A 16,766-nucleotide genomic window follows, 5' to 3' on the forward strand; every position below is an offset into this window, starting at 1 on the left:
AATCTCCGTCAGGTTCTCTTGTTTTTTTTCTGGTATCCCAATGATCTCTATGTTATTAATGCGTGCGTGTTGTTCGTTAGCATCCAATTGTTTTTGTAATTCTTTAAATTCACTTTGTATTACGGCGTTTTGTTCCAGAGTTTTTTCAAGGTTGTTGTTTTTTTTCGTATCAATTTTTTTTCTAGAGTTAATATTTTATTTTTTAATTCCTCGATTTCTTCTTTATACTCGTTTCTGATGATTTCCAGAAATTGTACCTTAAATTCTTCAAACTTTTTGTCAAGAAGTTGGAGGAGTTGGGTGTCCGTAGTATTTAGTGTTTTTGCAGTTGCTCGTGTAGTCATTTTGGCACGAAATATTAATTAGTATAACTTCACTTCACTATTAAAGCTATTAAAATATAGATATTTAGATTTTAGCTAGAATTTTTTATTTTATTTTGAGATATTTCAAGAGTGAAATAAAAACACGACAGCTGTCATTGAATGTTATTGTTGTATGTTATTGTTATCTGTTAGTCATAATCAACTTATGACTAACAGATTGCATCTACAATCACTAATACAAAACTATATGTACTATGCATGAACGTAATTCGGAATTTAGAGGTACATATAGTATTATTTATTTATATTCGGTAGAGTCAGATAATTACAACTACTTGATGAAAGAAATAATATTATTAAAACTCTCAGATAGAAGACTTCTTTCCGACGTGACTGTAACGTGTTCTATTACACATAAAATGAACCGTAAATCAAATTTATATCAAAATACGACAGTAAAGAGCTCATTCAATTGATTTTGAATAAATCACGGGAAAAGTGGAATGAAGGAAACAGCCTACCTGGAATTCCCATGAATCCGGGCAATAGGGCTCTCATTGCACTTGCACTGTTCGGGTGAAATTTCCTCCACATAAACGAGATAAACGAGAAAAACGAGAGAATTTTGATATTTAGCACAAAGCATGTGAATAATACAACGACGATATTAAGATTGCACCTTCTTGTTATACGACACGAATTCGACTGACTTGTGACAATTTACAGTGCAACATAAATCTTCTTTTCTCCAATGTGGGTAAGGCTGTTTTTAGGGAAGGAGATGGATAGTATATGTTGGGAAAAATGGTGGTATTATCCAAAAACTGTTTCAATACTTAACAGTGACTTTTATTTTTAAAATTGTTAATGAAATTATAGATAGCCCTGATTTACTGAGCCTTCACCTTCAACATATCAACTAGAACTAATCGATCGAAAATTATTTTGAAGTGCAACAACAATATCAGGACAGAGTCATTTAATGACGACCTCCGTGGTCAAGGTGTAAGACTCTCGACAAGCAAGCTGGAGGTCGCGGGTTCAAATTCCGGCATGCGCAAGTAAATTGAATTTGGTTAACTTGTGTTATTTAAAAAATTACTCATTTAATTACTAAGCTATATTGTATATTTGCGGCACGTTCCAGTGTGGAAGATACTCTCAGTATTGCCCTGGTGTAAGACCACCATTCAGAACTGAAACGTTGCTCGAAATGGCTTTAGCCGTGTATGGTTATCTGAACTGAATAACTAGGTACTCCTCCCTCCACCTTTCTCTTCCCCATCTCCTTCCCCTTCCCACAACTTTCGACCTCAAAACGTACCCCAATTGGGGATGACATAGTCTCACTGGCTCCAAACGGTTTAGAGCCGTTGGGACTCTTGTGCGATATTCATATATATAAAATTTTAAAAAACATTATATCTCATTTTTCCTTTCAATTTGGTGTGCGGTCGGTTATTATGTACAAGGTGATCTGTTATTTAGTAAATAAGAGCGGGACTGCCACAGCCACGAGCCCGGCATCAGCAGGCCAGCCACGTTTTCAATTAAAGATGAAAGGAGCTCTTAGACGGAAGTTGGGCCTTTTTGTCGGCCGCTGCAGCGAGTAATTACGGCCCGACGGAAACGGAAGGTTTAATTACTGCTTCCGGTGGAAAGAAATACGGACGGGGAGCGGATAAGGGAAGTGGAACAGGAAGTGGAACTGAGGGAATCCTACACGCCATTATGTCTATTTGCCGTATGTTAATCCTTTGCGTCAAAATTTAAAAGTGAAAGGTCGAAATTATAATGACGGACCGGTCTGATCGTTACTGAATTTTTCGTATGATATCTACCTCCATCTAGCTTCTGCTTCCCGTGAAACTTGTAATAACGATATTTTAATGTATTCAAAATATTTGATTTTCAGAAGTGTTTTTAGTACGCCAATTACCTAGTTTGGAGATTTAGAGCAAATGAACGAAGGTTGGAGTGTAATGAGAATATATGACTCAAATTTGAATGGTAAAAAATATCGGGTTCACCCGAGGAAGACATGACACAATCAGGTTGAATGATCAATTGAAATGCTTGAAATAAGTATATCAAACCGGCTTCAGTATAAGGGTTCTATAGAAGCCCGAGTAAATCTGGCTTCCAAGAAACTGGACGTCTTACATAGGGCTAGCATCTTCTTCAATACTAACCAGCTGCTGACCCTGTACGAATCTCAAGTACGCCCAACAATTGAATTTGGGAGCCACCTCTGGGCGAGAGCCCCACAATGCTTGATAAACCTACTTGATTATGTGCAAAGGAGGGCAGCCCGTCTAATTGACAATCCATTGTTAACAGACATCTCTAATGCACAGATATGCTGAGTTTGTTTTCCAGGCATTTTAAAGGACTGATCCTCGGTGTACCGGTGCACGTCCGTGAAACTTGACGTACACGAGCGGAACACTCGTTCACAGTTGAGGTTGGCTTCGTGAGAACGGGCCGCTTCTTCAACTCGTTCTTAAGTAAGACGGCTCGAATTTGGAACGAGTTACCGGCATTTGTTTTTCCTCCTTCATATAATCCGGGGCTCTTCAAGACCCGCATTAATAAATCTCTCCATAGTGTCACTATCTAAACGCCCTCACAACGCTGCCCTTCCTTTACACTATACATTCAGGGGCGCTCTTGTGAGGTGAAAACATAGAAAAAAGGAAAAAAAAATTGACTCGGGGTATGTCAAGAGAGTTTTCAGAATACGCACAAAGAATATATACTCGATAGTTACTACAGAACTAAGAACCAGATCAAGAAACCAGGTTATTTGTTTAAAGTACTAGAACCCTCTAACATGGTGATCTGGCGTCAATAACAGCAACGTCATTAACAATTCAGGGGGAGTTTGGGGGCCCCTCATTTTCAAATCCAGGGGGGTAGAGTCAAAAAAATTTTTTTTTCCAGAATATCGCACATCAGGGCTGGCAATGCATTTGGTTTGGGGGGCCCTGCACTAAGTTTGGGAGACCCTTTTAAAAGCCGAAAAATACAGGAAAAGAACAAAAATACAAAATAATGTTTCTATACCATGAGTTAAAAGGGCCCTCTCAGGTCGGGGGCCTCTGGGCTCGTGCCCCGCGTGTCTTTAGGGTAAAGAAGAAACTGATCATGAGCTGAAATATTATTTATAGAGCTTTGAAATTCAAATATGCACGAGGGAACATAATATGATCTTTAAATGGTTTAGAGAATTTTTTTATTTTTTTTAATAAATCCCCTGTAAATTTCGAGATCTCGTTCATCATTTCTTCTAAGTTTGCACTTTAAATGTTAGTTCATTATTAGTCTAGTCACTAGTTTCCTGACTGTTTATAATTTATCTTTGTCTCGTCCTGTTGTTAGAACTGAAGACAGCACTCTGTACTCTGTACTCCGTGTGGTAAAAAGCAGTCTTGACAAATAGCCAAGCGACGCGACGTTCATTCTCCACTGTAATACCGCTCAATGTTTTTTACAGTACGCCTGAACCATTTATTCCAATGGCGTAGCAATAACCTCCCGGACCCAGGGCATATTTGAAAACTGACTCTCTTCACGCCTCCTAGATAGAGAAGTACATAAACATTCCTAACTAGCATAAAGACAACACAACTCAGCGTGGAAACCCTATATTCGATATTATCCATATACTATTATGTACTTTACTTATTATTATTTACTAATGCTTAATTATCTTAATAGTTATCTACTTCTTATTAGCTACATAATTTACCTATTATTATTACACAAAGTGTTGGTTATTTTTTAAGAATCTCTTCAAATTATAGGTATTTTAGGTTAAAAACGAAATAGCGGGCTTTTCGAATTAATTAATAGATTTCCTGATAAACTTTCAGTAGATTACGAATATATTGGCACGATGTCGGAACACGTATTCATGAAAGTATAGAACACGTTGCCTTGATAGAATAGATTCTTAATAAATTAATAAAAAATATTTTTCTCCTTGTATCTACTTAAATTATGGACATATTACTTATTATTACCTTTTTTTCTTATTATTGTGTACTTAATTTACTTACTTACTAATTTTTCTTTATTTATTGTTATTTTTTATTTATAATTCGTACTATTCCTCTTGTCATTGTATTACTTTGTAATACTTATGTAGTCAGTACAATTTTTGATATTTTTGCCAATTTTAAACGTACTGATTAGTTGTAATTTTAGTTTGATAACTGTAATTTTTTAAATTATTTTTATTAAATTTTTACGTTCATATTTTAAACATATAATATTGAGTTTGCACGTGTTTTTTATTTTCTATAATTGTAAAGTGGCAAAGGAATTGCCTGGTGAGACGAGCGGATTATGATTTTATTGTAATATACTATTTTTTTAATAAAAGTTTTTCAAACAGAGTAGTTTTTATTAAAAGATTATTGTGTCTAACCGCAAAGTGATTGCTACCTATGAAAATTTTAATTATTTTATGTCGATAAATATGCTCGGCTTTTCGAGGCCGTATTATGAGCTACAAGAACTACCCAGGCTGCGCAAACAGTTGTTACGCCACAAACCCTCTAACCCCTCCCCTCAAAGTCCCATGGAAAAAGTAAAACTTCCGTTTCGCGATCCGTCTGGCACTAAAGTACGGACTGTAGATAATGCTGATTTACCTGGTAGCTTTGAATAATACCAATAATACCATGATTTCAAAATCTATATATCTATACTATATATGTTTGTTAAAAATCTTAAATCTCTGAAAGTTCTACACTGATTGCTTCGAAATATTGAGAAAACATTGCATTCGAATACGCGTATTATTTCATATACCTATATTATTTAGACGTCACCTGTGAAAACAAGATAAAAAAAAAATAAAAAAAAACAGCGCCATCTGTTGGACGAAAAGCAACATGCGCTATTCTCTGTCTGCACAGACAGACTGAGCCACAGTAACGCGTGGCGGGTACTACTATACATAATCATAATATTGGCTGATTTATATAACGCCGTTGTTTGCAAAAGAAGAACAATCTAGTTCTGAAGTTTAATTATATTGCTGTACCTACCTAATTAAAATCATGAAGGTTATTTTGTGTTTTCGTAAAACACCAAGCCAAGAGAACTTTTTAGAATTTAAAAATAAGCTCTCATATTCATATAACTAAAAATAATGTCGTTTTGCGTTACTAAGTGAATGTTACGATTCTTTCTAGTATTTTGTCTGAGCGTAGATGTTTTAATTTTGCAGGAAATATATATTATTCCCCCGTGATTCAACCATTTGGCATTTCATCTGAAAATTTATTTGTTACGTTCCGGTTCCGGATCAATATGGTAGCCCGTTTGGATACTACCTATATATATTCGTTAGTTCGCATGATCTTGGTTTCTTCAACAAGCTGTCACATCGGAATCATTAATATTATGAGATACCTACAGACATGGAGAATGTTTGAAAAAAGAATTGTTATAGAGATGGGGACTATTTTTTGAACAAATAACTTATTTGAAATTTAAAAAACGTTATTTAAAATATTTATGGGTCTTCATTAGGAAGGTAGGTATTTAAGTTTTGTTTTGATCAAATTAAGAAATTTCAAATTTTTTGTTTTGATTTAATTAAGAGAAAATTAGATAAACCGTTTTTGGATGCTAGGTCTATTGTTCATAGAGCTAAGGCACTATTAGCCTAGATGTACCTATCTACCCTATCAAATATCGGGGCTTAGGATCACAGAACCACAAAAACTGGTCCGAGTTAAACGTTGTTTCGGTAATGCCATAGTCATATTTATTAGTGACACAAAGCTCTCTCTTGCACATACAAGTGACACATTTGGGCATATGAGCATTTCAATTTTTATTTGCGTTTATTTCAAAACTATGCTTTTGTAGATAAACCTAATAAAAGTTACAAACGTTGAAGGTATTCTGTTTAAAAAACGTTTTCTTCAACGTTATATTTTACGCCCGAAATAATCTTAAAATACTTCATTATCAAGTATTAAGTATGATATCCTGACTAAATCCACGGAAGTTGGAATCAAAGGAATTACTTATGGTTTGTCCGACCACTAAAACTAACTATACCAACTAAAACTTTTCCTTTTGCCACAAGAGTCAGATCATGTAACCATTATGTGATATTAATCCACCTGCGTAACCAAACTTAACGTAATCTTACCTGAGAAATAACTACATCCTGCGGGGTAACTAATAAAAGTTTACGCAGCCAAACCAAACCTAACTTAACCTTGGCAAATATGACTTCTTATGAAGTTATTAATAAGCGTTTCAAGTGGATACAAAAGAAGGTTCAACCTTCACGAACAAAAGTTGGAGAAGTAAGTAAGTAGTATCACGGACTTGTGAAAAGTTAGTTCTGGTCATTAGGAAGTGTCGCGCAACAAGCGACTAGCGACAAGCAAGCAGGATGGGGTTGTTATCCGACGGCGCCGGGCGCGGGCGGGTAGATACATCCAACTTTTATTTACTTTTGGAATAAGTGTTTTAAAGGGATGGTATCTTTATCTTATCTGGGCAAGGGTGCCGAAAGAGACAGATATATAAACTTGATTAGGTTATCTTCGAAAGGTCATGCCTAAAAACTTATGTTCTCGTTGTTTTCTTGAACATTTTTATTAATTTATAAAATACGTATTTTTTAACTTCCGCCTGTTCGCAATGTTTTGGTATGGTCCGATACTCTGTAGGGAGCTCGCTTGCACAGCGCTGGTGTAAACTGTGCGCCCTAATGCTTAAGTTTAGACTTAAGGATTTCTATACGTCGTTAGTGTGAAAACACCATAAAGCAATGCACGATAGCAATAATTCCACTATCAAACTATTAGTCACATAACGTCATGATTAGTTTGATATACAGGGTGTCCGGGTAAAGTGAACTAACTTCGGGATGTGATTCTACATGATGGTAGAAGTAAAGGTATTTATTATCCAATACAAAAAATTCAACATATCTACCTAAAAACTACCTTAAAACGTTGAAATTTCGAAAATAGTTATGTTTCTTTTCTATTTCTAAAATCATGTAGAATCACCCCCCCCCCCTCCCCCCAAGTTAGTGCACTTTGCGCCCGGACATCTTGTATTATTATTGACCGGTCGGTGGCTGAGTTGACATCGCGTTTGGATCCCACCCAGGCGTAGTGTGTTCAATTCCTCGGCTGGCTAAGTCCTCCATAACAATACAAGCAACATTTTCAGCTTACAATGGTGGTAGTTGGAGTTTTTCAAATATTGTCAGTTTATTCGTAACCCGGGAATGTATGTCTTTCTTTAAAAAAAAAAAATTATAAATATGAATCAGTGCAATACGGTATCACTTCTGTTTAATTATTACAAGTACTTTTCACGACATCTAATCTGCACATATGTTATTATGATTGACGGTTCCGTGATAACTTAATAAAATAACAATCACACCTTTAAAAGTGATATAAAGTCATTAAGCGATGAAAAAACTAACATGTTAACCTAAACTGAATAACCTATATAACCTAGTTTTTGTTTCGTGACTTTTCATGACTATATCACTTTTCAAATGTGTGTTAAATTGTTATTTTGACGAATTATCAAAAAACTGTACTAAGAACGGGTTGTTACACAGAATTTGAACAATTCATAAAATTTCAAAGTGGATTTTCAAGTTATTTGAAGGTTCTATTCATATTCTATTATTATATAATTATTAGCCAGTTGCTTCACAAAACTGAAATAATAACAGAACTTGGATAGAACCTTCACATAAAGTGAAAATCAACATTGAATTTAAATGAATTGTTTAAATTCTGTTAAATAACTCGTTCTAAGAGTACTTTGTCTCACATAGTAAGAGTATACTGCAATTGCGAAATTTTCGGAGTAAGACCGGATTGCGGGCGATTATTTAATACTTTTTATTCTTTCAATACTATCGGTGCCCACAAATAAATTCAAACATGTCCTCTAAAATGATGTTCCTACGTGCATAATCTCCGCTGTATTACTGAATGGGTAAAACATACGCACTGATGCTGAGATAAAAGAAAAGGTTTATTTGGTTGATTTTCATATTCGTAAGTGTTTTCCCTTTATTGGTTGATTTACAAGATAATTGATTTGAAGGTTGGTAATTATTTTTTAATCCATATATAGATCTGGACATCTACCCTTGTAGTGTTAAAGAAAGTAGATATTTTTTCCCAAAAAACCACCCATTTTATTTTTGCCTTGTTTTTTTTTGTAAATAAATGAATCAGCTTCCATTGAACCAAGTATCTTTGAATTTCACAAAATGATTTGAGTTCGATGAAATACGAGGAAGCCGATATCTCTCGCTAAATTGTGTGAAAGTGATATTGGTTGAGGAAGATATTTCAGATAGCGTTGTGTTGAGTTATTTTCATAAATATTGAATCATTTCCTTTGATATACTATCAGATTTCCCCCCAAATGAGACAGTCAGTGTCAGTCATGATTATTTTTTTATATTTATTTAAAAGAAATACCTTTAATTGTATATTTTTTCTTTTATTTAAAAAAAATCATTTTATATCTCGTGATTGTTCACGGGACTGCGGTAGTAATAATAAATAAAAATAGTCAAATAAAATTTTACACGCAAAACACTTCAATTATCTTAACCAAACGTATGTTGACAAATTTTCGTCAAACAAATGGTTGAGTATTGGAGAGTTGAGCGCAGAAATAGAAGGATTTATGCTTGCCATTCAGGATAGAGTCATTAATATTAAAAATTATAGAAAGCATATAATCAAAGATACAAATCAAATTGATGATTTGTGTAGAAAATGTTTGGCTTTTCCGGAAACTATAGAACATATTATATCGGGATGTTCTATATTAGCACCGTCCGAGTATACATTTAGGCACAATCAAGTTTTAAAAATAATTCACCAAAATTTGGTAATTAAACATAACTTGATTGACTGCCGTAATATAGTACCATATTATGAATACGAACCAAATTCATTTTTAGAAAACGAATTTTATAAAATATATTATGATAAAACTATATTAACAGACCGAACAATTAGTCATAATAGACCCGATATAGTTTTACATGACAAAATTAAAAAAAATAACTTATATCATTGAAGTCGCTATTCCAAATTCCTGTAACATTCAACAATCTGTTAATGAAAAAATAAGAAAATACACAGATTTAGGAAACGAAATAAAAAGAATTTGGCATTCTCAGACGATAAAAATATTACCATTCGTTGTTTCGGCTACTGGCATTATACCTAGCTCTCTTATTAAAAATTTAGGCGTATTAGATCTATCAAAAAATTTATATATAAAGATGCAAAAGTCGGTCATTTTGAATACATGTAGGATAACGAAAGATTTTTTAAATATTTATGTTGAGGGATCAGTAGGATTTATAGGCCCTGTTAGAAGTTCTACCGAGCCGAACCCTTTGAAAATATCTGGAGTCGGTGAATTTTTTTTCCCATTTGATCTCTGGTGAGTTGACGTGTTGTTGTTCTTGTATTGTTTTGTATTTATTTTACTTATATAATGCCCTTGCATAGTGTTGATTGACTAGCACATTTGTGGAAAAGTGAGTGGAAGGGTTTAGTATTTCCTATGGGGAAGATTTAACCCGGACAACAAAATCGGAAGCATTATGAAAAAAATAATTGTTCGAATTTCATAGCGCTGTTTTCGTTGGAAAACCATCTTTTCAATTTAATACTCTAACCCTAGACGAAGGCTGATAAGAAAACGAGCTAACGAGTAAAATATATACTCATTTTTGCTTTTCTTTCATCACGCAAGTCCACCTTAAATACTTGAACAATCAGCCCGTGTAATTTGCAGCGATATAACGGCCAGCAAAATTTATGTTATCTTTATTTTATTGAACTTTGTTTCAGTAAAAAATTGAAGTAATTTACATAAGGCGGCGATCCATTGTTCTCGAGGTATAATATCATTCTTGGCGCTCGGTTTCGCCGGAGATCTATGCGTTCCTTAACCAAATTGCCTGTTCCCCGTCTCACTTCTCCAGTCTCTGAACAATGAGATCTCTTCTCCTTCCGCCTTTGTCTTTACTCCCACACATTTATATAAATGTTGGTCTTCAAATATTCCTTTAAACATTCATTGATGTAATACGGTGGTTCACAGTTAGCACGCTTGCTTATAAGTCAGATATTTGCTTTGATTTGAACAACGCTTTCGATGGAATTCTATTAAGATTTTAGAAGGATGGTATTTTAAAATGGTAAGAACGCAGTCAGTTGCAAAAATACCTTTGATCTGTAACAACCTTCCTCGGTTGTTCAGTTCAAAGAATGGCCGTGGAGTTTATGGTTATCTCAGAACTCAATAATATGTAAACCAAATAGGTACATCGGGCGCCATCCTCGGAGGGAGGCGCCAAAATGATACACATTTAGGACACGGGACTTTTAACAGGAAACTTTTTCATAGAACAACATTTTTATAAGCGGAAAATGATGGTTTTGCAAAAACTTAGCTAGCATTTGATTGAACTCGCTACGCCTGAGTATGATTTCTACTAAGCTGATATGATTTAAAGGTTTCCGTTTAAAAAAATACTAAAATATTCATCAAAGAAAGTACTACATGATTTCTATCCAAATTTGTATGTCTTTGTGGATATTTTAATTCATATTCCATATTATACCCCATAGATACTCCAATTCGTTATACCGTGTAAAAAAATCTATGTGTTGGGGATACTATAGTTCCACAGGCTTCGAGATTATTGAGGAATTAGGATTAATGAACGGTATTCGCAACTCTTTTTATATATGTAAAATATTTGCATGAAAAAGGTTGCGCAGACATTCCTCTTAAATAATTTTTTTGCAAAAAAATCTTATTCAACATTGGTTTTTGCACCCCCTCCCCTTTTTAGGGCCCTTTGGATACGTTTGCTGACTGCCTTTTGAGTACTAGATCCACTCTTATGTAAGTGTATACTTATATAACAGGTCGGTTCAAACCTACGTTCAAATCTACTTTGTATATAACAGGTCGGTTCACACCTACGTGTATACTTCTTATATAACAGGTCGGTTCAAACCTACTTGCATACTTATATAACAGGTCGGTTAAAACCTACGTGTATAACAGGTAATTAATATAACAGGTCAGTTCAAACCTACGTGTATACTTATATAACAGGTCGGTTAAAACCTACGTGTATAACAGGTAATTAATATAACAGGTCGGTTCACACCTACGTGTATACTTATATAACAGGTCGTTTCAAACCTACGTGTATACTTATATAACAGGTAGGTTAAAACCTACGTGTATACTTATATAACAGGTCGGTTAAAACCTACGTGTATAACAGGTAATTAATATAACAGGTCGGTTCACATCTACGTGTATACTAATATAACAGGTCGGTTCAAACCTACGTGTATACAACTTGTTTCAAATTTATATTCAATTTATTTTTATTTTTTATTTTAGTACCGCACAATAGTTCCAACCGTCCGGAGGCAGAAATGTCTATGGCATCCCCAATTGGAGTATGTTGTGAGCCTGAATTAAAATTAAAATCTTGTAAAATACAATAATAATTGACTTTTCTGTTCTGTGAACAATGAGTACATTAATCCACAATTAACTATTTTATCCGAATTATTTTCTGATTATTTTATCCGAAATTACGCTTGGACCAAGACATATTTAAAACTCTCAGCCTTGAGCGTTTACCCCAAAGGCATATTAAAGTTTAATCATAACTCAGTGACCGTGAACGATTTCAGTGTCAGAAAAAATGCCACAATGGACCAAACGCCGCCAACTCCGACTAACCTCATCCTTGGATTTAGCTATGGGAGGGCAATGAGCATACCCTACCTTGAACCTACCTGGTCGTTACTATATTATGCAGCATCCGTGAGATGATTTCTGGCTTCTGGCTGCGACGGATTACTACTATTATCTCAGCTAACATTAAGTCGTTAATTTACGACCAATCGGATGTAATATTATGATGTACGAGTATTTTATAATATTTTTATTTGAAGTGAAAATACGATATTATGGCAGCAAATGGATGGCATTCTCACGTTTGAATTTTATGAAGAGATCGACAAACATATTTGTGCCGTTTGGTCGCTACTAAACTAGCGATGCAACTTATTAAGAGCGGGAGCCACTGTAGCAGCTCACGCATCAATTGAACGGGAGCCCTAATCTCAGAGCGTATGAGCAATCAGAATACTGCGCTTGCCCAATACGGCTTCCCCTTTACGGCTCCCCCGCTACGGCTCCTCCGATACGGCTCCCCCAATAAAGCTCCCAGCACCCAGCTTACGAGTGATCGTACGATTCTTGGTATCGATACGCCGCATCGTGTTTCGGATAAAAAATAAGATGCTAGGTAGTTAGTGTAGGTGTAGGATTCACATTTCCAAGACTGGATATCGGACTGTCAGACGCCGTTCGCATCTCTGAGAATGTATTAACAATCAATACATTTTTTCTCAAATATCTCCTGTTAAAAAAGAATAAATAATTCAGCCGTGGTACGGTTTACCAGGAGTCGTACGAATACGGCTCATCAAAAAGAACTAATTTGTGCGGCTCGTTCATGAACGACCCATCGCTATACCGAAGATGATTTTGTGGCAGCCAGGTGAAAAATGTTTGTTCGTTCGTTGGTCCCTCATTTTTTTTGGATACATATTATTATTATTATTTATTTAAGGAAAACATATGTTTACAAAACAAGGTATGTGCAAAGCACGAATGTGAGAGGAAAAAAATCAAAAAGCAATAATTGCTGAATCAAATAATTGTATTTTTTAGAATTAATTATTTGGCGGATAAAAATAAGCCGACGTAGCACAGTGTTTCCGTGCACCTGACCGGAAATCAGAAGGTTCCGTTTCAATTCCCGTCGGTGACATTTATTTTTTCTCTGTAGATTTTTTCAATTTACATTTGTGTTTCAGGCTAATAATTATTGCTAATAATAACATAATATTATGTTATATTGAAAAAAATACATTTCAGTTCTGTAATATAAACTAAAATGTTAAAAGATTTTATCGATAATTAGAAATTTTCCGTGCCGTAACTATAGTAATTATAAAAGCACCCATTGGGATAACTTTAAATAGGATTTTCCTGTAAGCATTTCCGTTTATACTTTATATTTTATTTATACAATGAAGATTTTTTAAATTTTAATTTGCATCCAGACGTCAAAAGGTAAATATATTTTTTCATTCAGTTCACCACACAATCTAATTAAATTATAATGATTTACTGATTTAATTTAGTAATTAGTTACATAATTCGAATTCTGATGAATTATCTCATATTTAGAAAACACCCCTGCAGTGGGTATTTTGGATTCCTTGCAATTCTAATTTAAACTGACTTATTTAACCGATTTTACTATCCGCTATCAGTAATTATTTACTTCAAATCAGCCATAACATACCATTTCCCAGAGAGCAACAGACACCATTGATTATTCTAAATTCATTTTCATTTGGGTCTGACTTTAGGAGTTATATTGAAAAAGTTTTCCGCCGTCTAAAACATTAATTAGAAAAATACACAAGTCAAGTATTTAGCCGACCTTTTTATCGAGTTCTGATTATTATCATTTCCTCCACGACTCTACAGCTACGTGTCATATCTTCGAGCGCAGGACACGATAAGGGGTGGAAGCTCCAAAAGAAAGGGACTAAATTAGATAAAGAAGGTTGTGTCTTCCTGATGGCCAGATGGGCTATCTCCATTTCGCGAGAGAAAAGTGGATATTTCAGCATTTCCTCGTAAATTTACCAAGCCAAAAAAGCAATTATGCGAATTCAATTAGGAGCTTTCGTAAGAATTGCGTGGTTTAATGAGCTTGGGCCTGTAAACCACACTCCTGTAGTACATACTTAATATAAACAGGTAGATTATCAAACAAATTTAATCTTCTCAGCAAAACAGGAAGGAAGATGTTCGGGGATGAGAGATTAAAACCACAGAAAACTGTTATACGCCGAAAACTCATGTACGAACTATTCCCAACCTTACGAGGGAAAGGGTATCTATGTATATCTATATATACCCATTTCCGTAATATTGTAAGGCTAAAAGAAATCGGGGAGGGAAGTGTAAGAGGAAGGTTGGGTAGCAGGTACCTGGTTATTGAATGTGGCTAAGCATTTAAGGCTTCGAGTCTGAATACTGATTTCTCATCAGGGCCTTAAATTTGGGAGGCCGGTATGAGTGCCGGGAATCATTTATTGGATAACTTCTGCTATAAATCACCCTAAGTTGTTCACTACATTGTGTAACTTAGCAGGGGTACCCGGGTTCAGGGTTTGAGGTTTGTCCAAGTCTTGGCGGCGTATTTGTCCGTCCACCTACTGATAGCGGGCTGGGTGGGGAGAGACTCCTTGAGAAAGAGAATTTGATCTCTCCAACTGGAATCACAGCCTATCGCCTTGCACCGCAGCGTGAGAGATAGATTCTTATGTTGGTCACTCTTGGACACAATGATCCCTAGATTTTAAAGTATCCCTCATACATTTTTCCTTCCCAATTTATTTTATTTTCAAATAAGTTTGAAATTTACAATGTTTTTTTGTACTGTATTCGGTTAGGTATTTCTGTTTCTCTCACATATTTTATCACTAATGTGTGTTGTATTTCATCAGATGATAATCCGCGTGTGGTCGGACGGGGACCTGGGCACCTACGTGCCCGTCACCCCCACCACCACGTGCCGTGACGTCATCGAGTGCTGCCGCGACCCCGGGGAGGAACGCTGCCACCTGCTCAAGGTGGATCACGCCAACATCGGTAACTATCGATCATAATCCAACTTACACAACCTTATCAAACCTTATCCAACCCAACTAACCTAACCTAACCAAACATAATTTAAAATTAAATTATAAAAAAAACATTTTTTTGTTTGTTATAGTATAACATTACAGCTAAACATTCATAGTTTGTTTGTGGTATTGTTGCACTTAGGTATGTTTAGCTTGTCTATTTGTTTTCTCCGGTTGTATGATTATGTGAGGTGTTTTACAACTTTAAATATAAATCCTATAAAAAATTATAGTAGAACTTTAAAAACTATCGCAGGTGATTTTTCACAAAAACGGCGCTCTACAAATTATCCAATTATTATTATTATTATTATAACGTATAAGTGCACTAGTATTCCCACAATAAGTTGAAAAATTCGTATTCCGAGAAGTACAATATTGATAAAGCTTTTAAAATAAACAACCGTATCAATGATAAATAAATGTCAAAAAATAATAGGCATCACGGGATGACTGGCAGATTCGAAATTTCTTTTTATTGAAGGAAGTGAAAATGAAAGTAAACAAGAAAATAAAAAAAGACAATAAAATAATTATTATTAAAATAAACACGAAGAAATATATTTCAAATAAAAAATGCATTCTCATCTAGAGTAGATCCATTGCCAATTTTAGTGAGAATTTAAACAAATATATCGCAAAGAGTTTTGGCGGCCGGGTGGAGAGCCGACGTTTGACGTACTTACTGTTGGATTATACCTTAATATTATCCTGAAAAAGATTTAATTATTGATTGTGAGGAAGTTGACTTCCTAATTTTCCGAAATTGTTTTTTTTCTCGAAATTCCAACGTTTTAAGGATTTTTTTTGTAAAAAAGTTGAATTGTTTGTATGAAAAAATGTTGAAAAATTAGTAGTAAAAAAAGGGGGAGTTTTCAAAAGTTAAAGTTTTTTACCTTTTTTACTTCTATCATGTAGAATTACCTCACGAAGTGAGTGCACTTTACCCCCGGACATCCTGTATATATAGCGCTTGACGTTCGAGTTGCGCCTTTGGCCCTCTCCGCGTCGACAGATCTGCACAGCTGTAGTAGACGCACAGGCGTCCCGTTCCTCAATATATATACAACCAAAAGTTTGACTCGATTTATTTTTGGGGTGTTATGCCATGTTGCTCTTCATCCTTCTTTAGCCAACGTTTCGGACAGAGGTACAGTTTCCATCATCAAGACAGATGTGTAGAAGTGTGTGTTCATGTGTGTAGAAACGATACTTTCTTGCGCGCTTTAACCCTCTTGGGCCGGTATTTCAGTATGATAATCTGTTTAGTTGTGTTGTAGCCATCAATCTATGTGATTTATTGATTTTACTGGGTTTTTTTCGCATTTCCATATGCGCGATGCTTCCAGGACTTCAGGAACAAATCTAAAGTAATGGTAGTTTTCAATTAAGTGTTAAAAATAAGGAAATTGCCGATTTGTCAAGATGGCCGAGTTTACATACTCGAAAGTGTTTTGAGATCGTTTTGGATAAGGTCTGTAACTCTGTACTGTATGTTCGGTAGTACCTACATGTTTTTAAATAATGGGAACCGCATAATATTTATTTCTGTTTTAAATTATTTATATTATCTGAACGCTCAAACCAC

At 35.0% G+C, this 16,766-nt stretch overlaps 1 protein-coding gene across 2 annotated transcripts in view; it reads left to right on the forward strand.

Moving 5' to 3' along the window:
- Positions 1 to 16,766, forward strand: part of LOC149415566 (apoptosis-stimulating of p53 protein 2-like) — a 693,728-nt gene that overhangs the window by 141,679 nt on the left and 535,283 nt on the right. For both annotated transcript variants that reach the window (XM_089642762.1, XM_089642764.1), the window contains exon 3: positions 14,999 to 15,143. In XM_089642762.1, the coding sequence (XP_089498888.1) occupies positions 14,999 to 15,143 (145 nt within the window). The remainder of the gene's footprint in view (positions 1 to 14,998; positions 15,144 to 16,766) is intronic.

Source organism: Hesperophylax consimilis, chromosome 18, assembly GCF_061612785.1.
Source record: "Hesperophylax consimilis isolate HC1 chromosome 18, BYU_Hcon_1.0, whole genome shotgun sequence".
In the NCBI taxonomy this organism is placed as follows: Eukaryota; Metazoa; Arthropoda; class Insecta; order Trichoptera; family Limnephilidae; genus Hesperophylax; species Hesperophylax consimilis.